General features: G+C 54.4%; 3 protein-coding genes across 3 annotated transcripts; all 3 read right to left on the bottom strand.

Moving 5' to 3' along the window:
• Nucleotides 1-16: 16 nt before the first annotated feature.
• On the bottom strand, nt 17-3,768 carry tram2 (translocation associated membrane protein 2). The gene is made up of 11 exons (XM_068753600.1): nt 3,601-3,768; nt 2,636-2,699; nt 2,422-2,531; nt 2,194-2,310; nt 2,047-2,105; nt 1,723-1,807; nt 1,558-1,628; nt 1,379-1,483; nt 1,154-1,297; nt 666-823; nt 17-583 (listed from the first exon to the last, which is right to left on the bottom strand). Exons 1-11 carry the CDS (start codon nt 3,718-3,720, stop codon nt 507-509), a joined length of 1,110 nt encoding a protein of 369 aa, XP_068609701.1. The 5' UTR covers nt 3,721-3,768; the 3' UTR covers nt 17-506.
• A 1,285-nt stretch (nt 3,769-5,053) lies between these two features.
• Nucleotides 5,054-7,963, bottom strand: xkr5a (XK related 5a). Its single transcript, XM_068754002.1, has 7 exons — nt 7,831-7,963; nt 7,074-7,257; nt 6,821-7,005; nt 6,520-6,732; nt 6,260-6,429; nt 6,068-6,179; nt 5,054-5,997 (listed from the first exon to the last, which is right to left on the bottom strand). Exons 1-7 carry the CDS (start codon nt 7,961-7,963, stop codon nt 5,054-5,056), a joined length of 1,941 nt encoding a protein of 646 aa, XP_068610103.1.
• A 1,695-nt stretch (nt 7,964-9,658) lies between these two features.
• On the bottom strand, nt 9,659-16,325 carry LOC137909345 (PR domain zinc finger protein 1-like). The gene is made up of 7 exons (XM_068753796.1): nt 16,299-16,325; nt 14,969-15,235; nt 13,664-13,783; nt 12,684-12,936; nt 10,622-11,616; nt 10,410-10,538; nt 9,659-10,303 (listed from the first exon to the last, which is right to left on the bottom strand). Exons 1-7 carry the CDS (start codon nt 16,323-16,325, stop codon nt 9,827-9,829), a joined length of 2,268 nt encoding a protein of 755 aa, XP_068609897.1. The 3' UTR covers nt 9,659-9,826.
• Nucleotides 16,326-21,910: the final 5,585 nt, after the last annotated feature.

Genomic DNA, 21,910 nt, shown 5'->3' with positions numbered 1-21,910 from the left:
AATAAAGAAATCAACAAAACGATTGAATAAAAAACATGGAATGACGTGGCGATCTCCAACATTCAGGAAGTGGCGCTCCTCCGTCGGCGACTGGAAGTCGGGTGGAAACGGTTCGGATGTTCCGGCGTTCGGGGACGTCGGGAACGTTTTTCTGTTCCGGAGAAACAAGCCAAGCGGTACTACTGCAGTACTACTGCAGTACTTCTGCGTGGGACCGCGCACCGATGCCGCCGATGCCAACGGATGTGCCGCGTTCCGTTTGGATCGCGCTGCGTACGATGGCGCTCCTCGCGGCGGGATAACGGGATGCGTGCGTGGAGAAGAGAAGAACACTGATATGATGAGGAGTAAATGTCCGTCGGGCTCGAGGGGTTTCCGAGGATGTCGTTTCCCAGCGCTCCAGCCTCGGTCTGTAGCGGCGTCCCGGGACGCTCTGGACGAGCCTTCGCTGCTGTGCTGATGACGACCCGCGGCCCGGGCTAAGGCCGCGTTCTGGGCGCGGCGTCTTAAGCAGATTTCAGCTTCTTGGTCCGAGGAGACGCGCCGTTCTCGGCTTTGAGGACGCCGTTTTCGTGGTGGCCCACTAGCAGAGAGGGGAAACGCGTTAGGAATCGTATCCCTGTTTCGTTGTTTTTAAATGCGACGACGCTAACGCTAACGCTCACCGGAGTCCCTCTTCAGGGGCCTCGGGGCCGGCTTGCCGGCGACCTTCTTGCGAACGGCCTGTTCGTGTCTGAACTCTCTCCAGCGCCTCAGCTGGAAGCGGATAAACTTCCAGAGCAGCCAGGATTGGGTCACACACACCAGCAGCAGAACCGTCATCCTGGGGGGGGCGGCGCCAGAGGTAAGAGGATTAGTGCGGCTGTGCGGACTTCCTGGTCCCGGATCGGACGGAACGTGCAGCTACGGCTAACGTCTGATAGCCTGCCAGGTTGGACGAGAGGATGCAACGACCCCCCCCACCCCCACCCCCCCGTCCCAGCACCATCAGCTGTCCCAGTGACAGTTTGGACTGGTCCACTTCGTCCACTCACCGTCTGTCAATCATCGTCAGAACTCCGGGCTGCTTCCACGCCCTTCCCGTTGTGCAACGGTCGGCACTTCCTTCGTGAATCATTCCCGGGAACGTCGGGCGAGGGGGGGGGGGCATTACCTTATCAGCACCGTGTTAAAGTTGCCGCTCTCCAAGTCCAGCTCCTGGTTGTCTGAACGGGCCAGACCGAAGCCGACGGCGAGGAACATCAGGGTCAGCGTGACCATCCGCGTGAACACGAAGCTGACCGCCCACACGTCGAACCTGAAGCGTGGAGCACGGTGAGAGACGGACCCCCCCCCCCCGGCGAAGGAGGCCGGCCCGGATCGAGAGGAGGCTGCTTACATTTTCTGGTGGTTCTCGTCGATGAAGTAAAGCATCCTGGCGATGTGGAAGCCCAGCTCCGACGCGTACTGGAGGAAGAGGAGCACCAGACCCACGCGGCTCATGCTGCAGGAGGAAGAGGAGGAGGAGGAGGAGCGCGTGATGCCTTCAAGGATCCCGCTTATCTGTTCGACACTTACTTTAATAAATAGGCTGCAGAGACGTGCAGCAGGTAGAGACAGATGTACTGGAGCTGGCGGGAAATCTCCTCCTGCACAAACAAAGGCGCCTTAGCTTAGCTTAGCTTAGCGTAGCTTAGCTTAGCAGAAACACAGAGCCCCACTCCAGCTCTCCTCCTCACTGACCTTGCGCACTTTCTGGAAGTATAGTTCTGGCAGGGCGTGGAGCCAGTAAGCCACCTGAGTGAGGTAGAAAAACTTCACCTGAAACCTGGACCGCAAAGAGAGGGAAAAGGTTCCCTTTAACAGGCAGAAACCTTGAGCAGAACCCTGGACCGGCCGGGTTCGGAGAGACATAATGCATCTGCAACGCAAACGGGGCCAGCGATGCGGGAACACGGGACAGGACAAAGACCCTCCTGAATGCATTCCGGTGTCCCACAGGGACATTTGAGAGGACTGTCCCTTTAACCAACAAAGATCAAAGGCCGGCGTGCGATCCGCTCATACCTGAGGTTGACGTGGGGATAGTTCTCCCATAAGGTGCTGGGGTGAAGCAGATATCCCTCCTGAGAGGATGAATCGGAGACAGACGTGTGGGCCGGCTTCGGCGCAGACGCGGCGTTTGATTTTAGCGGTTGTAAAAACCACGCTTACCGTTAGAAGAACGTAAAAACTCCACACACTGGACACCAAGTGAAACACGCACAGCTGACCCGACTCGTTGAACTTGGTGTTCTTGCTCTTGGAGAGGTGGAGACGCCGGTTGACTTTCTGCGGGGGACACAGGAGATCGGGTTGAACGAGGGCGGGGTCCAGCCGCCCGCCACAGGAAGTACCGCGGCAGCGAAGCCAACGGGGATGCGAACGCGAGTGAGTACATACATCCAGGAGGTACTCCTGCACCACGGCGTGGAGGATGATGGCGATGAAGAGGTAGAACAGGACGGTGGCGCCGTCCTTCCAGCCGTAGTGGTAGAAGGTCGCCTCTCCCTCTGGGCGCACGCAGCAGGAGGAGGAGTCAAAGACAAACACAGGCTTATGAGGAGGTGCCGGACCGCCGGGTCAGGACAGACAGACGCCGGCCCGGAGCGCGTACCTGGCGTTACCGTGGTGACGTTGTACTGAGGTTGAATGAACAGGATGGCCGTCTTGGCCGTCGCCTGGAAATATAGAGAAGATGTGGATGAGAGGAAAAAACGTTTTCATTTTAACAGAACAGGACTGAATCAGCTGTTTGATTTCCAATCTTTATTTGTCAGATGTGATCGGAACACTGAGGGGGGCGGGGCCACAAATCACAGGTGTAAAATCAGAATCAGTTTCAGCCACATCCTAGTTGTTTCTGCAGAAACCAGAACTCGGGGGGGGAAATACCCGGCGGACACACTTCCGGGTTGAAACATTGGCTAAAGCTAAAGTGGGCGATGCGCGCGCACGTGAGAAACTTTGCTGCGTGTCGGCGGTGAAACCTGTCCAGGTAACGAGCAGCCTCGAGCAGTCCGCGGCAGCGGCTCAAAGGTTTGAGACGTGGCAGTTAACAGCTACTGGTAAGCTAGCGAGGAGAGGTCGCAACACTTCCGCGTTGGCTCTTCAAAATAAGACGCATCCAACGTCGGACGCGTTGTGACGCTCGCTCGAAGCGACCGCGATGCTTTTATTCTGAAGGCTGGAACCGGCGGTCCCCCCCTCTTATTCATCCGGTCGTCTGCGGCGACGGACGATCGTCGTTTCTCGTCTTGTAACGGACTGGCAGGAACGAGGCTCCAATGTACGTTTAAAATCAGAGACATTCGGTCGCCGGTGAGAAGCCGAACGCGCTGACGCGGCCGTTGAGCTGCGCTTTTCAAGTCACAAAACAGAGGTTGAAATCCAAACGAAATTCACTGTTAACGAACTTGTGCAAGAGAAAAAAGGAGGAAAAGTGTAGCTGAGTAACTAGTGTAACTAGTGAAACTAGTTCCACTGATCTGAGACTCTGAATAGGACGGACGGACCAATGGGTTCGGGTTCCGTCCCGTCCGTGGCAGACCTCAGAACAGCTGAAAGGAGCGCGCCGCTCACCTCGAACATCAGCCCGATCAGAACGAAGATCACGAGGCTGAAGACGATGTCCGCGTGATTCTGGATCAGGAACTCCTGGCTGAAGAACGGGTAGCTCTTGTTCCTGCGGCGGAAGGCCATGTTCGCTCTAACGGGGGGGGGTTCGCCACTATTTAAAAAAAAATCGGCTTTTCTGCCTACGAAAGTCCTGGAGTTAACTTTATCGCCGTTGTGCGCATGCGCGACCTCTTAAAGGGCAAGTGCAGCAAATACCTTGTCCAGGCTGCGAACTCGTTTTACCTCTGCTGGCGCGTGCCGGCGCGTGCCAGGTAACTAGTTACACAGGTAACTAGTTACACAGGCAAGGGATCAATACGCAGTATATTTATATATTTATATATATATATTTTCAAAAAAGTAATATTACAAGAATAAAGCTATACTGTCAGGTCATATTATGTAATTAGGAGATAAAGGTAGCATCTTATGAAAACAAAGTCATAAGGTTGCATTTAAAAGTTGCTATTGTTTTAGGAAACGCATTTGAAGGGCATTGTCGTCACGGCGACGCCACAAGAATGTGTGTATCATTGGGTGCAACGATACAACAATACGTTGGTGACAGTGTGTTGATATTTGAACACGAGGACTTAACACGTTAAGTAATAGACACACTTAATATAAAAATATTGATGCAATAACAACAAAGGCTTGTTTCCAGTCACCCCAAAATGTCGGCTGTTTATTGCTTCTTTAAAGCCACCAGTGGTTTTTCACTTCACAGTTGAACAGAACAGCAATGAGAACAAATGCAACAAGCGTCTTTCCTTTTAGCCGCGTGTTTGACGACCTTTTTAAAAGTCAGTGCCTGAGATGTTCGAATCCCGCAACACGATGTAAAGTCCCGAAACGTTCCAGCAGTTACATGGTCAACATGTAAATCCAGTTAAAAGACCGAAACACAGTTTTGGCAGGTTGATATGGTACAAAAACATCCAGGAGTTATTCTCACCGGGGGGGGGGGGGGCTCACAGCGAATCACGTACGGTACAGAAGATATTTGTGCTTTTAACAAGCCAAAAAAAAAAGCTCTGGCTTGATGAAGACTCAGCGGCCTCCTCGTCGGGCTGGAAGGCGTTTCCTTATTCTCATGGCTAAGTATTGAGTTTCTGGCCCTCCCACCTGCCTCTGCTTCCGCCCCAAGCTCCGCCTACTGCATGTGGCTAATTAGCTATGCTATCACCTCCTTCTTGTCTCCACTTCTGAGCGCCAGGCTTCAGTGCTCGTAGAAAATAGCTTATGATTTGAGAAGAGCGCAAGTAGCTTAGCATCGCCTCAACGTTTTTGCATACCCCCCCCCCCCCCCCCCCCCCCCCACCGTGGGCTAAACGGAGACGCGTCGAGGTGACTTCCAAGCAGCTGGTGTATTTTCTTCTTCTACTCGATGACTTTCCCTGATTCCGTCACGGGGACGCTAGAAGTTATCGTCCTCGTCTCTTCGGGACATGATCAGCTGCCCCCTCGGACCCGTGAGATGAGGGACGCTGGGCGGGGCCTCCGGCGCTCCAGTGTCCAGCTTAGGAGTGGAAGCGCAGCGCGGCCCGACTCGCACCAGGAGCCCGCGCACGTCTCTGTGAAGGGCCGAATCGCTGGGGATGGAGCGGAGGCGGACGCCCCGCTCCAGCGCCGCCATGTCCCGGTCTAAGCGCGGGTTGCTGGCGCTGCTGGGAGACTGAGGATCGGCGCTGAAGTACAAGGTGGAACTCGACTCGGTGGGGCAGAAGAACGGCTCTGGGCTGTCTCCGAACACGGACTTGCCCTCGGGCGAGCTACGTTTGAAGTCGGATGCGGGCGACTCCATCGGGCTCTCCGTCTCCAAGCTGTCCTCTTCTCCGGGTTGCTCGGTGGACGTGGGCTCGCTGACGCTCTGGAACTCGTCTTTGCAGTCCGAAAGAGGCGCCGGAACTTTCCCCTGAGACTCGGAGGTGGACGCCCCCCCGCAGCTGCCCCCTGCCGTAAAGGCCACGCCCTCGTCACCCTTGAACTCTTGGTTGTACTCCTCCATGTCCAGAACGGCTGCCGCTCCACCGGCTCCATACGCTCTGTTGACCTTCCCCGGGTCTCCTGTCTTCAGAGCCAGTCGGATGAGGAGCCAGTGGTGGTGGTAGCAGGGGCAGGAGCTGTTGGGGCGCCCCCCACAGGTCCCCGGGTGCTCCAACAGAGAACCGGCCACGCCGGAGAGGGAGAAGCTGCCGTGGTTGTGGATGGAGGGCGCCGGCGGGCCTTTGTCTCCGAACGAGAAGGTGGACTCCCCTCGTTCCAGACAGGTGCTGCCCACGTGGTTGTGGTCGGCGCCGTGGGAGATCTCTGTGGACTTGGGGTGGAGGAACCGGTAGTAGATGACCAGAGAGGTAGCGCCTGGCGAGCAAGGAAACGGGGCTCAGGCATCTGAAGTTCAGACGCTGAAGGTCAAACATTGGAGACTCACTGAGGAGGAAGCTGCACAGGACGGCGGCGGGGAGGGTCACGTTGTCCCACGAGGCTTCGCTCAGGAAGTCGGAGGCGGCCAGCAGCAGAGCGCCGTTTTCTGCGAGCATGAACTGCAGAAGGAGAGAAGGTCGCAGAGGTGAGGACGCCGAAACGAACCGGATCCCGGAATCGACCGGGCTTCGCTTCTTACTGCATAGAAACTGGACATCCGGAAGCGCGACGGCCCGTCTTTGACGTTGAGGAAGAGGAAGACGTGGACGAGCCCCACGACGCCGTTGAAGGCGCACCAGGCCCGCGGGCCGGTGCAGATGTCTGGCTGCTGCGACACCAACCAGAAGGAGGCCGTGAGCCAGTGGAAGCCTGGAGGTCAGAGTAAAGAGAGGCGGGAGGGGGCGGGAGGGGGGGTAGGGCGTCCAGTTCCGGCCACGCAGCCGTGCATGCGGTGCTCACCTGCCACGCCACAGACCCACCAGCTAAACACCCTCGCAAAGAACACCAGGCAAGTCACCCTGGCGCCCAACATGCCCGCCCTCCACGCCAGCTGGCACAGCAGGGCCGCCGGAGGCATGGCCAGGTGGCCCGGGCGTATCAGGCAGCAGGCCCGGCTGTAGAGCACCAGCGCCCAGGACACGGACAGCACGCACAGCCCGCAGCAGTAGGCCACTGGGGGGGGGGGGGGCGGAGCCACAAGCAGGAAGTATGTTATTCACACGCAGGAGCCGCGGGCCGACGGTCCGAGGCGAGCGCCCACCTGGGGAGGCGACGCCCACGTCGGTGGAGACCACCACGTAGGCCTGCAGCAGGCTCTGCGGCAGCGTGAGGACCAGCGCCTCCAGCAGCCAGAGGGCGGCGACGTCCGCCTGCTGCATGACCACGGCGCCCAGCTCGGCCACGGAGTCCTGCCCTCGCAGCACGTAGCGCATGCAGTCCCACAGCCTGCCAAAGGGCGGAGACAAAGGCGACGGCGTCAGCGGCGGAGCTGCAGCTGCACGGCTTCCTCTCACCTTTTGAAGATGCCCAGGTGCAGCAGGTGTACGACGGCGAGGCGGCGTCGCCTGTCGTCGCCGTCGTCACGGAACCATTTCATGCTGAGCAGTTGGACCGCCGTCCCGGGCAGGAGGAGCCCCAGGGTGAGCCCCGCCCACTGCGTCTCCTCGTTCCAGAGGTAGAAGCCGATGCAGTAGAACACTGGCGAAACGGAAGAGAACGAAGGTCACGCAAGGTCACGCGATTCAGGAACGAGGGAGTCGAACCCCCGACCCTCCCGCTGCGAGGCAGCGGCGCTAACCGCCGGAGTCGGGTTGGTGCATCTCTATCCCCTGGGGACGCCGTACCTGCTGGGAGTCGCACCGTGTTGGGTTCCGGTCACCTTGCCCCCCTTTGGGCCGGGCCGCGGGCCTCTGAGTCATCACATCTCAGCGAGCCGAACCGACTCCAGCGGCTCGTTTCAAAGCCCGACAATAAAAAAGATCGTATTTCTAAGCTACTGTTTGTGTTTGGGAGGAAAGCTGACCCCAGGTTTCCAGAGACTGACCTTTGCTGTGGAGGTTGGACCGTCACTAACCCCGCCCCCCTCCGCCACCCCGATGAATAAAACAAACCAGCGGGTAGCGTCCCCGTTAAAAACGTGTCTCCGGTCCAGAACGGGCGTTCCATTCGTGAAACACGCACACGCACGCACACGCACACACACACACCAGCTGTCCCGTCCTCACTTCCATCCCGACACCGGGAATGGAAGGGAATTCCGTGCCCACTTACGAGCGCTCCGCTCGGCCGCGATCACGAGCCCCGACGCGCCGAGCAGCGTCGCCTGACAGCAGGCGATCCAGCATCCGGTCCGCCGGGCCGCGCACGGCGTCCTGCGGGCCCCCGCCCCGACCGTGTTCATCATGACGGGGACTCGATCCTGGGCATCCTTCAGCCCGGTCCCTTCTCCTCCCCGAGCTGTCAAAGCTGGTGACGTCACGGCGCGGGTTTTTTTTTTTTTAAAGGGACATCGGTTTACCGAACGTCCGCTGCTCTCCCCCCTGCCCCCCCCGCTTGGAAACAGAATGTTTAATCTGAGGTTCAACCAAGACACTATTGATTATGGAACCTACTAGTCCAGTCCAGGGTTCTTTAGTCCGGGGTTCTTTAGTGCGGGGTTCTTTAGTCCGGGGTTCTTTAGTCCGGGGTTTTTTAGTCCGGGGTTCTTTAGTCCGGGGTTCTTTAGTCCGGGGTTTTTTAGTCCGGGGTTCTTTAGTCCGGGGTTCTTTAGTCCGGGGTTCTTTAGGCCGGGGTTTTTTAGTCCGGGGTTCTTTAGTCCGGGGTTCTTTAGTCCGGGGTTCTTTTGTCCGGGGTTCCTTAGTCCGGGGTTCTTTAGTCCGGGGTTCTTTAGTCCGGGGTTCTTTAGTCCGGGGTTCTTTAGTCCGGGGTTCTTTAGTCCGGGGTTCTTAGTCCGGGGTTCTTTAGTCCGGGGTTCTTTAGTCCAGGGTTCTTTAGTCCGGGGTTCTTTAGTCCGGGGTTCTTTAGTCCAGGGTTCTTGCTCTCTGTGTGTTGAAGCATCACCTCGTTCTCTAGCTTGTCTCCACACATCACGCAGAGCGGACTTGGTACACGAGTCACCTGCTGATAAACCCGTGTTTGGAGTCTGACTCCTGGTTGGTCTGTTAAATGAAGCTTTCTTTTCGGCTCCTCTTCTTCCTCCTCAGTCGGCCTTTTCCCTTTGAAAAAAAGTTCTAAAAGGCGTTTGTTTGTTTGTTTACTCATTTTCGCTAGTTTATTTTTTATTATTTATTTTTTGTAAATTATTAATTTTTTGTAAATCCGGTCGTTTTTCTAAATGAAACAGTTTTTAGACTTTAATAATCGCTACAACGGATGTTGTATAAATTGGTTAATCTTTCTGTTTTTGATAGGGGGGTGGGGGGTGGGGGGGTGTTCATCACTATCAGTACCGCTGGTCCAGAGGCCCCAGAAGATCCAGCAGGACAGCGTCCCAAACCTTCTGGGTCTGGGTCTGGATGGTTCTGAGCCCGATCGGGATCATCGCCGCTGAAGCTGTAAGTCTTCTTCTCATCGTTTAATGGCTGCTTTGAACAAACGACACCCTTTCGGCGTGTTTCTGAGTGCACAGAGTCTAGCCTAGAGGCTAGGCTAACTGTCTAGGCCCTAGACATTTCAATGCAACTAGAATTCACACGCATTAGCGGCAGAATCTCGTAAGTCGTGACGATAACGTGCGTCGGTTCTGTTTTCAGGTTGACTTACCGCCGCTGAGAATCCTCAGACTCATAACAGGACGTTTGTCTACGTCACCTCCGCCCACGTTACGGTGCATGTCGCACACTAACACGGGCTTTCCTCTGCGTTGGCATTCTCATGTACTGCACAGTCATAAATACCACTATATATATATATATATATAGAATACACAGAAACAGTGTGTCACGCAGCGACGCAACAAACCAAGGAAAACTTTTGTCTCGTCACATATTTAGTTTTTATACAAAGATGTTCCAGATATACAAAACAAAAACAGCGCAAGTAGAAAATCTGTTTCTATACATTTCAGATTTACATCAGAATAAATTAACAAAGACGTGTACATTAAATTGATCGAGACACTTGTCCCCGCAGGCTGCGCTGGTGAAGTTACACGCTGCTCTGGGCTATCGGCGATCCGTACGGATTCCAGGCTTCAGGCGGGACGGGAACGGACGGCTGCTGATCCCCGTCGGGATCGTATGGCCGGATCAGTAAGGCTTGACTCCACCTAGACGCCGGCTGAATGCCGAAGGAGCGTGCTCAGCTCCGTCTCCTCCACGGCGCCGCCCTGGTGGCCAGAGGTATGAGTCTTCACCTTGTTTATCAAGTCCACACCTATCCCCTTGTCCATCTCGGCCTCCATCGCCATGGCTTCGAGCTGCTCTGCCGCCTCGCTGATGTCGAACCTCTCGATCTGGCAGTTGACCCGATGCAGCTCCTCCGGCGGGAGTCTGCGGGAGGTCGGGGGGGAAAGAGGACAGAAGCCTTGGAGGTGTGCCTGGAGGCTGCAGTAGTGGAGGTAGGCGCAGGGGCAGCGGGGACACCTGTGAGGTCGTTCGCCGGTGTGCAGCCGCTTGTGGAGCTTCAGGTGGACGAATTGCGTGAAGCGAGCCGGGCACACCTTGCACTGGTAAGGCCTCTCACCTGAGTGGAGCCGCTGGTGGGTCTTTAAGTTGCTGGTGCTACTGAACCGCTTGTGGCACACCTGTGGTGAACCAGAGCCGAGGACAACGTGTTTTTTTAACCAGTCACCTGAAGATTCCACGTTGGCCACCCAAGCGGTCCCCCCCACTCCCCGGTCTTTGCGTTACCTTGCACTCGTGAGGTTTCTCTCCCGTGTGAACCAGGTAGTGTTTCTGTAGGTGGGCCAGCTGAGTGAAGTTCTTGTCGCAGGTCTGGCACCTGAAGGGACGCTCTCCGCTATGCACTCGAAGATGGACCTGAGTACGGCCAGACAGAAATGAGTCGGGATTCCCATTTGCCCCGCCTTGCTTTAATAATAATAAGAAGAGGAAGAACTAACCTTGAGGTTGGACAGCTGTCCAAAGACTTTCCCACAGATGTTGCAGTCATACCGGATCTTTCCGTTCTTCCTGGTGAGGGGGTAAGACAGCATCTTGTAGCCGATGATCTGCCCACCTCCTTTGGTCTTCCTGAGGTCCGTGGCATCCTCTGGACTATTCTGAGTGGCAGAGGTGGGGTTGGAGGGGAGGAGGTCTGAAACGGCGGCCACGCCTACCGGCGGCGAGCCTCCTCCCGGCGCCAGAGAGTGAAGTGCTCTGCGGAGCGAGGTGACCATGGACGAGGCGCTGCGTGTGGCGGATATCGTGGCGTCCGTGTTAATGTCGCCGAGAGGAAACTGTTGGAAACCTCTGCGCTCTTCTGAGGGGATCTTGAGGTAGTCTGTCTTTCCGTTGTCTTTGTGCTCACTGGTTGGTGAAGGAACCCGTTCTCGTTTGGTGTTGGGCGGTGCCAGTGTCAAGTCTTTGTGCCCATTGGCCAGAGGGGGGAGGGGGAAGTGTGTGTAGCCATCCAATAGTGGTAAAGGAGATGACAGTGATGGGTGAGAGTTAAGTCGATCGTGGTTGAATGGATACGAATGAGGTAAAATCCCACTGAGGCCGAGCGAGTAGTGAGGCAGGGGATAGGAAGCATGCCTGAGAGCCGGGTGAAGTCTACCGGGCAGGGGGGCCTCATGGTAGGGTTTGGATATAGCGGGGACCTGATTGTGCTGAAAGGTGAAGTGCAAACTGGAGGGGGTGGGACTAATCAGAGCTGGAGGACCGCAGGATGGCAGACATTGTAGAGTTGCATATCCATGGGCATGGATGGACTCTGGGTGGGGACGGATTGGATAGACAATGTGGGGACAAATAAACGGCGAGAGTTCGGTCCGAGACAAGTGACCGTCCAGACGTCCGGGACAGGTAGCCTGGGATTTGGAGGGCTCGTCTCTGAGGATTTCAGAGACGCTGTGTCCACGTTTAAATGTTGTCTTCTCCTGAGTTGGACTCTTTTCTGCAACATAGAGAAATGACATCAGAAACAACCACGGTAGGTGTCATCATTCAGATGAAGGATGGACTTCTCAAGGACACCGGCCTGATCGCAGGGGGCTCTCGATAAAATCTTTGTTCGTCTTTACTTTCAGTCTAACCTGTTTTATAGCGTAAAGATTAGCGCGTCTATAATCCGTCTCCTAGCCTCGCCTTTGTGCTCTATGAAAGAGGACACCACATGTGAAACAATAGACGTCCGATCGGGACACAGATAGCGCACAGCTGGTGTGTACAACCGTGTCGTTTGCATTAGCGTGTCGGCCAGTGTTTTCCACCGCTGCACAGGATGAGGAACTACTTTAAATTTGAGAGTGACTCATGACCCGCAGATTTCACCGGGGCATAAATAGTCCTAAAAGATGCTTGACGACACGTCATCCGAGATATAAATAACACTTCCCTCTTATTACTTCACTCGGGTCACTCTTATGAAATCTGGGTTCCAAATCTGACGCCAATATAAGTAAATTCTTTAACCTTAAGTCCAGGAAGTCACGAGGAGAGATTCTGATGAACCGAAGCACTCCAGAGCAGCGGAAGCAACAGACTAAATGAAACGCAGGAGTTTGAACGTTCTACCCGCACTCTTGGACACAATCAATGTCCACATGCTCAAATAAAGAGCAGCCATTACCTGCATGAACACTGCCCACCCCCCTTTTCCAAGAGGCCAGGTCTAGTAAATGAGTATTTTGGTGCGTGCATCAGGGCTCTGCGATAGAATGTGTTCGCTTTGTGTCGGCGAATGAAAGACAAATCCTTTGTGCGTGACAGGAAAGGGTAAACCGAAACACTGCCAGAGTCCTGAAATCCGGCACGACGGCCATACCTAAAGACGGACCTTCTCCGCTTTCAGGACGATACTCTCCTCCTTTGTGTTTGGCTTCAACAAAACAGCCGTGGGTGTGACCGAGCAACTTCTTAAATGCCGTCACAAAGAGTCTGTCAGTCAGTCGGTGCTTTGATTTCTCGTCTTTCTTCAGAGTTACTTTTTAAATGTACAGTCTCTACCGCTGGCACGCTTACCCTTATTGTCCACAGCCAGTCGGCCCAGCGGAGGGTAGTTACATCGCCGGGCAAAATCCGGGTAGTACCACACCAGGAGCTCCTGGCCCGGCTGAAGGGGTTTGATGGTGTAGAAGTACACGTCCAACCCGTTCTGGCACGCAACCAGGTTCTGCTCCTCCGTGTTGCAGGCCGGGTTGACGTAACGCATCCAGTTGCTCCTCTCCTCGTTCAAACCGTCCAGGATGTGGTGCAATCGCCCCTCAGAGAAGACCTAGAGCGAGACGGCGGCGATGACAAATCAGGACCTGGGACATGCCTAAAACCGTGCGTCCTTTCGGATGACATCGGGGCGTCCTGTGTTTGCGGTACCTTCGTTATCTCGACTCTTTAAAAAGCTCTTACACTCAGCGTATTTAGACAATAACGCCTCCCTCCGCTCGGGGCTATAACTCTACCCCTTATCTGCTCTTCCAAGCTTGACTCACGGCTTTTTGCTAACAGACTGTCTGTGTTATGGCTATTTTGCGAGTTTTGGTTTGGGGTTGCGTGATTTCAAGGTTGCTGACTGTAAATGGAAGATGTCCTGATGCTGCCGATTCGTAACGCGTCCGTTCTCGGGCTGAAAGCCACTTCCTCGCTGAGTCAGTGCGAGAGCTTGCGAGCGCAGAGAAGCGGCAGATGTGTGAGAAGTGTGGCGTGTTTTTACGGGCAGCGAGAGAGAGAGAGAGAGCGAGAGAGAGAGGAGAATCGCTGCGTCACTGAAACCGAACAGCTGTGTGCGACCTTCGAGAGCAGAGAAAGGAACGGGCCAAACCCTGCATGCGTGTTGGTGACATTTAACGATACCCCCCCCCCAGCCGTGGCAGGCAAAGTCGAACACAAATCGACCACAGCGGCTAAACTCTCGCCACGCCAGCAAGTTCTCCAGGCGGAGACGCAGGATGTGAATGGCTTCGAGACGCACAACCCCCCCCACAGTCAGGTTCTCGCACACTCACCCTCCAGAAGTACTTCCTGTCTGCGTCTTCGAGCAGCGTTTCGTTGGCGTAGCGTTCCCCCACCACGGGGCCGAATCGCGTCCCCTTGGGAATCGGCTCCTCGCTGGTCACCCCGAGCACCTGTTTGACAAAGGAGGACTTTAAATCTGCAAATAACAGAGCAGCTCTCAGAATGGGGAGAAGGAGGAGGAGGAGGAGGAGGAGGAAGAGGAGGCGGATGCACCCGGAGTTGAGGGATGACATTGTGTGGAATAAAGCCCATCTCATCGGCATTACTTTTGTTTCTCGGCTCCCGCAACAAATCTTCCACGGGAGAAAGGTTCTGCCCGGTTTGCGACAGAATTTGTCCTTCCTGAATATTTCATAACCCGATAGCCAAAGTTCTCTTCAGTTTCTCGACCGCATGAAAAATTCACCGCTCCTCTTGTTCTGCGATCTGTAGGTGTGAAATTGTCTCAGGCCTTCAAGGTGTCAACGGAGAGTGTCGGATGTCACCCGGTCCGGTCGCCTGCACCTTCACCCCCCCCCCCCAATAGCAATGGTAATTTGTTTGCGTCCCCAGAGAGTTTAACCCTTACTTGAATTTGTCGCTGATTTAGCTTCTTGTATCCTGCACACCTGGAAGATTAACATCTAATAGTAAAACTTGCATAAACTAGAAACGCACTCGGAGAGCACAGACCTCCCCCAAGCAGCTCGTCCCCCTCCTAACTGGACCTGCACCGGGTCTAGATTGTTCTTGGTGTCTTTATACACATGAAAAGTCAAAGTAAATCAGAGTTTATGTGCATTTTTAACTCACTCTTGGATCCATAAATGGTTTTAACGTTAAAATTAATGATCGTTTTATTTTTTTTAAGGCCTCCATTATAAGTAAATGGGAAAATCCTCATATTTTTGTATCCAGACGGGAATCCGGATCTCTGTCAAAATTGAATGGGATCCAAGTTAGACCAAGACCCATCTGTTCCTTTTCATGAATAATCCATTCGTTTTTTTCGGTATCATTTTAGTCACGATACCTTCCACACACCGACTCCACAGCATTCTAATGGCCGCTGTCTACGGCGTCGTTGTGAATCTACGATAGCGGCTAATCATAGCGGCCTGAGGCTGAGCTGCTGACGGGCTCGCCTCTGTCTGTGTCTCGACACATACGGAACAGCCGGGCTGAAACTTGACAACAACTTGTCAACTATTTCCCGCCTCAGGATGGATTACTGGACGGAAGGATGTCGGAGTGACGCAAGAAGTCTGCAGTTCGGCAAAACACAAACAACTAGCGTGCGTAGCTCTACCGCCTACCTCTGCGGCCCCGCCGCGCCGTTTCAGAGCCAGGTTTCCGGGCAGGGATCTCTCGGCGCGGGTTTTGCCGTCGCTTTCGGACTCTTCCTCCGGAGGCCGATCCGTCACCGTGTAAGTGCACTTCTCCTCGAAGTCGGCTTCGCTCCACGACGTCACGTCTACGTCCTGCGTCTCCGGCGTTGGCGTCGGGATGACCCCCGAGCTCTGCGGTGACCTCTCTGAAGTCAGCATGGCTGCAGTGTGCTGAGAGGGGGAGGAGGAGGAGGCCTGCAGAAGAGGAGGATGCAAAGCAGAGGAGCGCGTTAAAATGTCCATCAGGACGCGTGGTCCCTGCCCAAGGACAACCTTTTTTTGAGAAACACGGCTCAAAGGGAAGCTGGGTTTTGAATGGGGGTTAAAATTAGCCGCTCCACGGAGGAGGCGAAGAATCCGACTTTCCCATCGACTTCTAGCGGACAAACAAACTTCAAAGTGTAACCTTTCTCGTCTTCCGTCCCGCCGCCCCCACCGTCCCGTACATCCTGTCGCTCTTCAAACGCCACCCCTGGGCTACAAGGGAGGTTCCTGTGCACGTCAGCCCCCGGAGCAGGAGCACTTTCACGAGGAAATCAGCACTCCTGGTGAATCAAGCAGACTTCCTCCGCGCCGCCTGGGGCTTGGCTCTCAGCCAGTCCACACGCTCTGTCTTCCTTTCTTTCTTTCTTTCTTTCTTTCCGTCTCTTAGACTACTGTCTATCCTTCCTTTCACAGGAAGATTTCTGTCAGGTAGCCCCGAGGCCGTAACGTCCCGACCGCTGGGATGAAGCAGCGAAGAGATGGATTGAGATAAAAAAAAAAAGAACGTCCTTCCTTCTTCAGGTTACGTCTGAGGCAGCGAGAGACGAGGTCAGATCTGCTCGGTGACCCGCGTTCCCCTCCGCGGCGAAACAAACAGAACTTAAACTTTGGAGCCGATCCTGCAGAGCCTTTTGCCTGCAGAGAGCGCGAATGACGGCTGCAGCCGCGAGCATCGCCGCTTCTGCTGGAAGAGGAAGAGCAGAGCGATGAGACGCGGCCGAGGTGTCGCCCTGCGCTCTCTGAACCGCGTCGCCGCAGCTGACTGTGTGGAAAGACTGCGAGTGTGACTCGTCAATCCGAAAGCGGTGAGCCGAGTGACACAGCACTCAGAGGCAGGCAGCCGTGCAGCGGGGGGCCGAGTCCAGGAGGGGGCCGAGTCCAGAAGGGGGCCGTGACCGCCGAAGTTCACCGGCGAGGCCAGGAATCACCAGGTGAGATGTTAAACATTTAAAAGGACATGATCCGAGTCTGGATCAGGATTCTGTCCACTTACCGGGAAGCCTTGAGAGGAGCCACACATGGAGGAGGAGGCGATGGGCGCCCTCCTCCTAAGCTGGAGCAGCTGTTCTCCTCTCCTCTCCTCTCCTCTCCGCCGGTGTCCCACCTGTGGAAGCCTCACGCCCGCGACTCCTCTTTCGCTTCTGGCGTGTGAGGAGGGACGGTGTGTGTGTGAGACGCACAGAGAAATACACTCCTTTTTCCTCTCGAGCTCCCTCCCCACCTCCTTCTCCTCCCCTTTGGCCCTTGACTCCTCCTCAGAGAGTGTTTGTATTTGTGGGTATGTGTCATTATTCTCTTGCTGCCCCCACTCCTACCCCCACGAGGGGGGGGGGGGGGGCTGTCAGGCAGTTATGTCCGGATCAAATACATCTTAATTTTCTGACAGGTACCCGCTTCACCTTTTACCTGTGGCTTCTGCTGAGCGGCTCGTTTTTTGTGTCGCAGGAAAGTTGTTCGAGGCTACCCCAGAAACCACGCGGGGGGGGGGGGGGGGGGGGGGTCAATAAATAACTGCCCCCCGTGCTAATTATTCCCGTCAAAGTGACTAAATGCAGTTAGAATGTGGAGGAATTCCTTATCCGGCTGCAGCTGGAACATTTCCACTCCACAGATACTTGATGATCAGAAACATTCAATCTGAAACTTTCCGCTTTGTGCAGAAGAACAAAAAAACAAGCTTCCTCCTCCTTTTTTTGTGCTTGCTCAGATGTTCTCAATCGATAGAAATTGCGGTCGGTGACGTCATCGGCATCCTGACAAAGCGAAACTCTGAGACGCGCCGCAGATTCTCACACTTCGACATTCGCGATCAGATGGTTTCCGTCACTTGGGCTTGTTTTTTGTTTTTTTTGTTTTTGCCCCGTGTTTTGCCTTTCAGGCGCGCGTCCTGCCGCCCCCCCCGTGCGCGTCTCAGCTGGATCCAGAACGTGTTGCTACTGGTGTCCTCTGCCACCCAGCCCAGCGGCGGACACGGATGTCCCAACTCGCCGTCCTCGCGCTCCACGTGGGACGTAACGGCAGTCGTGGATTCTCCCCGGTGTCTCCGGTGGGGGGGGGGGGGGGTCTGCCGGAGACACCGTCCTGGGTCCTCGTGACTTCAGCCTGTCCCTGGTTTCTGCGGTTTCTCGTCCCCCTGCTCCTACTTCCTGTCCCTCGTCTCACACCTGACCAAACCGCTCATTATGGCGGCTGCCGTCAGCCACCGTGTAATTTAGAATCCACTTCTCTATTGCTGCTTTGCTCGCTCCCTCCTCGCCTTCAGTCATGTCATTCATCACCTTCTATTGAGCTCTCCTCTTCCCCGCCCCTCCTCTTCCTCTGTAAGGCCTGTGTACGTCGGCCCTCTCTTTACTGCATCCATCACTCCTATGTACCCAATGACTAATTCCAACAATGGCGGCAGAGCTTCTAGCACCAGGGCCGAGGCCGCACTGGAAGCCTTCGTGACGTCCCGCTGGATGTTTTTGGGAGCGAGCGTTTATTTCCTGTTCATACACTTGATTTCTTTCACCGTGTGCGTGTGCAGAAAGATTACGCATTTGTTCCGGTCTCAACTGAGGCCACAGGTGAGAAGACGTCAACTCAATGGATGCGTTAGGAACACAAAAAACATGGCTGCAATTTGTCTTTCTCCGTCCATCTCTTCTCTCCTCGCTTCCATTTCAGGTGCGAACGCGGTGCGAATGTCAGCACCGCCGCTCAGCTGCCACCCACCTAGTCCGTCAACCGGCGGTTGATCTCCCGTTGACAGGCCGAGGGTTATTATCGTGTTTCAGGGACAAGAGGAATGCTAACAGATGTCTTCTCCGTACTGACGAAACCACCCACGGATATGAGGGGGGGGGGGGGAAGCTACCGCCGCGCTCAGCTAACGATGCTAACAGTAAGCTAACATTTATTAACACGGCCCAGGTCTCAGGTCTTTCCAGGTGACCATGAGAAAATCAGACCGATAATCGTCAAGCGAGGGAAGGAGACATTTAAACTTGAATCCCTTTCTCTCTTCGTGTGGTCGTCTCTGGTCGTCTCCCAGCTGATTCAGCGCCGTCGGCCTCGGGCGGCTCGACGCCTTCAAGGATGGCCCTGGAACAAAGACGCCCGACATCCCGAGCTGACTTGCAGCGGCAGAACGTGACCCCCAATTATCTGATGCGGTTCGACCGTGTGGTTCGACCGCCATCTGTACTCGCATTCCTGACTTATTGAATCCTGGCGGGAGTGACACCGATCTGTTACCGTTCTTTAAATAGACTCACACCAGGAATCAAGTTAAACCTGTTGGGTAGACGCATCGCCGCATCAAACGGGACACAGGATGCACTTTCATTTGTGACACAACCGGCTTAGCCTTTCAGGAAGTGCCCGTAAACCTCCGCCGAGGTCAGCGAGAGGAATGACGCTACTCTCAAGTCTACAGCCAGCGGTGCAGCTAGCTTAGCTTAGCATTAATGCCTGAAATGGGATGGCAGAAACAAAAGAAAGTTACCCTTGCTCTGTCCGAAGCTGCCGTCTAATGATTTAATAAACTTTATGAATAAAAATTAAAATGGATGTTGATGTATATAAACACACACACACACACACAAAGCAGCGCCCTCGGAGCAGTTTGTGGGGTTCCGTGCCTTGCTCAAGGGCCCCTCGGCAGGACACATCTACCAGTTCACAATCCATACTTTGGTCCCCGCTGGACTTGAACTTGAAGCCAAGTCCTTCTGGACTAAGCTGCCATCCCAGAGCATAAAGCTAAAATATTAGCATACAATGATTGTTTCAGCCAAACTGTTACCTTTAGCATGTTGTGCTAAGCTAACCATCTCCTTGTTCTGTAGCAATGGCAAGCTGTTTGCTTATCTTATTATAAATATTGATGTCCAGCAGATCTTCTTCCTGCCTTCTCCTTCCTCACGCCAATCATCATCACAAACCTCCTCACTGGTCTTTCTCTTCTTCCTTTGCGAGCTTCATCCTCGGCATCGATTTCATACCGCCGACATCACGTCGTCACGCATTAAACGGGCAGATTTAATTGAGGGGGACGTTTGTCATCAGGCTATTCCTTACAGATGTGTGTTTAGCACTCGCAGACCGTGCGTCAGTGCGCTTTTGTAATCGTATCATTGAGCAGAAAGGCGCGACGCAATACAAGCGCGTTTTAAACGGTCTGAGTCAACTGCTCAGGAATGGCGTCCACTATAAAAGAGCGACAAGATCAGTGACATTGCCAGGTGCCTCTGTGTCTGTCGACACACCTCCGTCTGCATCTGGCACACACTCTCTCCATCCTGGAACCGGTCAGACGGCACCGTCCTCCACCTGTCTGCGGCGCTGCCTGCCCCCCCGTCATTACCAGGGTCCCGGATCCTCGCTGTAAGTGCACATGTCAACAGCAAAATTACAGGCCACGCTCCCGCGCGTATTTGTTTTGCTTTTAAAAGGGTAGCGTAAGTCTGCACGCAAAGTGATAGAATCTTTTTCTTTGCTGCACCCCCCCCCCCCCCCATCTCGACAAAGCCAGGATTCAAAGACTAGACAAAGAAAAGGGTACAAAGGGAGGAGGTGCGTAGAGGTGCGTGGAGGTGACGGACCCACGGTTGCGGTAGTTTCTCGTAATGACACGGGTTCTTTTTTTGGTCCTGTTCCTCTGGCCTGTTCAGGTTTTACCTCCCTGATCAGAGTCTGAAGTCAAGCTTCCATTAAAACTCAGTGTCTCCATCCTCATTCTTATCTGACTAATTAAGGCGGGAAAGTCTGGCCGGATGTTTTTGGTAAGTTCTGAAATGTTCAGACTTCGGGATTGGCGCGACAAGTGCACCGACGAGTCCGACCAGGGAGGAAGACGCGCTTCCCTGAAAGGACATGCAAATTGTTTTTACTGAAAGAGTAGAAGCTACCGGAGTCGCCCACGGCTGCTAGCGTGAATAATCCGCGCCGCACTCCGTCTGCGTGTTGTGTTGTTGTAGAACTGCTCTTTTATTCTCCGCTCTTTCACCACTTTGGCTCGGGGCTACCTGAGTGCTCTCATTCCCTTTTCAACGTGACGAGTTCAAACAATGACAAGCTAAACTTCCTTTCTCCTCCGGGCCTCGCCGCTGCTTTTATTTCGTTTCCTCTGAACAGACCTGATTAAATATGGAATGACTGTCATCTTGGAAAAGACAGACATGGAGTCAACATCTTTTGCACAATCCAAACACAAGCTAACGGCCGCTCTTTTGTTGCTCGTCGCGTGATGCTCGTCGCCGTGTTCTGCCTTGGCGTCGGTGAAACTGCCACGCCCTCGGGTGTGACGCCGCGGACGAACCGCGTGTTTCTTGACGGCAAACGCATCGAGAGTTTTTTTTAGTATTTGCTTGCCAATTGTTTCCATCTTCCATGCGTGCTGTTATTTCCCCCCGTTGACTGGATCCTCAATAACATCCTGTTGTCTGGGGACATCTAAAGGTCCCGGGTCGGACTGACCCGCCACCACATCACGCGGGGACAGGACGGAGCAGACAGAGGCTGGTATCCAGGCTAATGATAGCTGAAAGACAGGCAGGAAGCCGTGGTTCTCTGATCTCTGTATTTAGAAGCCCCCTTATTATTGCTTGTGTATTGTCCCCCCCCTGGACTGCAATTATTAAATTGAAGGACTGGGACCTGACTATGGCAGACGATTCTAGTCGAGGACATCCTGAAAGGACTCACGATATTCCTCATTGATGTCAGATGTAAATGCTTGATTGAATCCGTTTATTCAACGACCGTTGGCCGAGGCGAAGGCCTTGGTGATTTTAGCGAGTGTCCAGCATCGTGCAGGAAATGAAGATTTGTCCCGATGAGCATTTCTTTAGGAATATTATTTGAACGTTTGAGATGTGACTTGGTTCAGTAGGTTTAGGTTTGTTATATGAGCATAATCTGGACTAGCCATCGCAAACCTCAAACCCAAGATCAGCTCAGTTTCATCGTCACGCGACACAGATATTTAAAAGTCTGTCTGATATCAGGACACTTTCAACTCCTCTGTGTTTTTGTCCGTTGAATGGTTATCAGCTGAGCAGAAAGGATTCCTGGCAAAGATGCCACGGATTGACCAACAGGGCGTGCTGGTTCGTCCCGCCGTGTTGGACTGGTCCATCTGATCGCTTCATCCGACCGCGGCGATGACACAGCCTTGAACAAACGCCGCTTCACAAGAGCGAGGCCGCAGAGATTTACGAGCAGGTTCACCTCGCGGTGACCCTTTCCAGTCCAACACAGCAGGTGGGCGTCCGCCTCCATCCGCCGCCGCGGCGCAGGCAGGTGCTTCCGACTGCGGTGGACGGATCACTGTTGACTCGGGACAATGGAGGAAGAACGGCGGAACGAGAAGGTCTAATTCACGCCTGGCCACTTCCAGCCCGGACCGACTCCACGAGCACGAAAAGTCCATATTTCAATGCAAATACAAACGCGGTCAGCGTAGAAGCAGAGGCGTCGGAAGACAATGGTCCCGTGACCCATATCTAAGCGCGAAATAGGCAAACAGGAAGAGATCCCCTTTGCAACAGAGGGATAGTCCTGACTCCATTGTAAGGCAGGAGAGAAGAATAGAGCTGGAGGGGGAAGAGGGGGACGCATCCT

Source organism: Brachionichthys hirsutus, chromosome 20, assembly GCF_040956055.1.
Source record: "Brachionichthys hirsutus isolate HB-005 chromosome 20, CSIRO-AGI_Bhir_v1, whole genome shotgun sequence".
In the NCBI taxonomy this organism is placed as follows: domain Eukaryota; kingdom Metazoa; phylum Chordata; class Actinopteri; order Lophiiformes; family Brachionichthyidae; genus Brachionichthys; species Brachionichthys hirsutus.
This window is presented reverse-complemented; position numbering and strand designations above follow the sequence as displayed.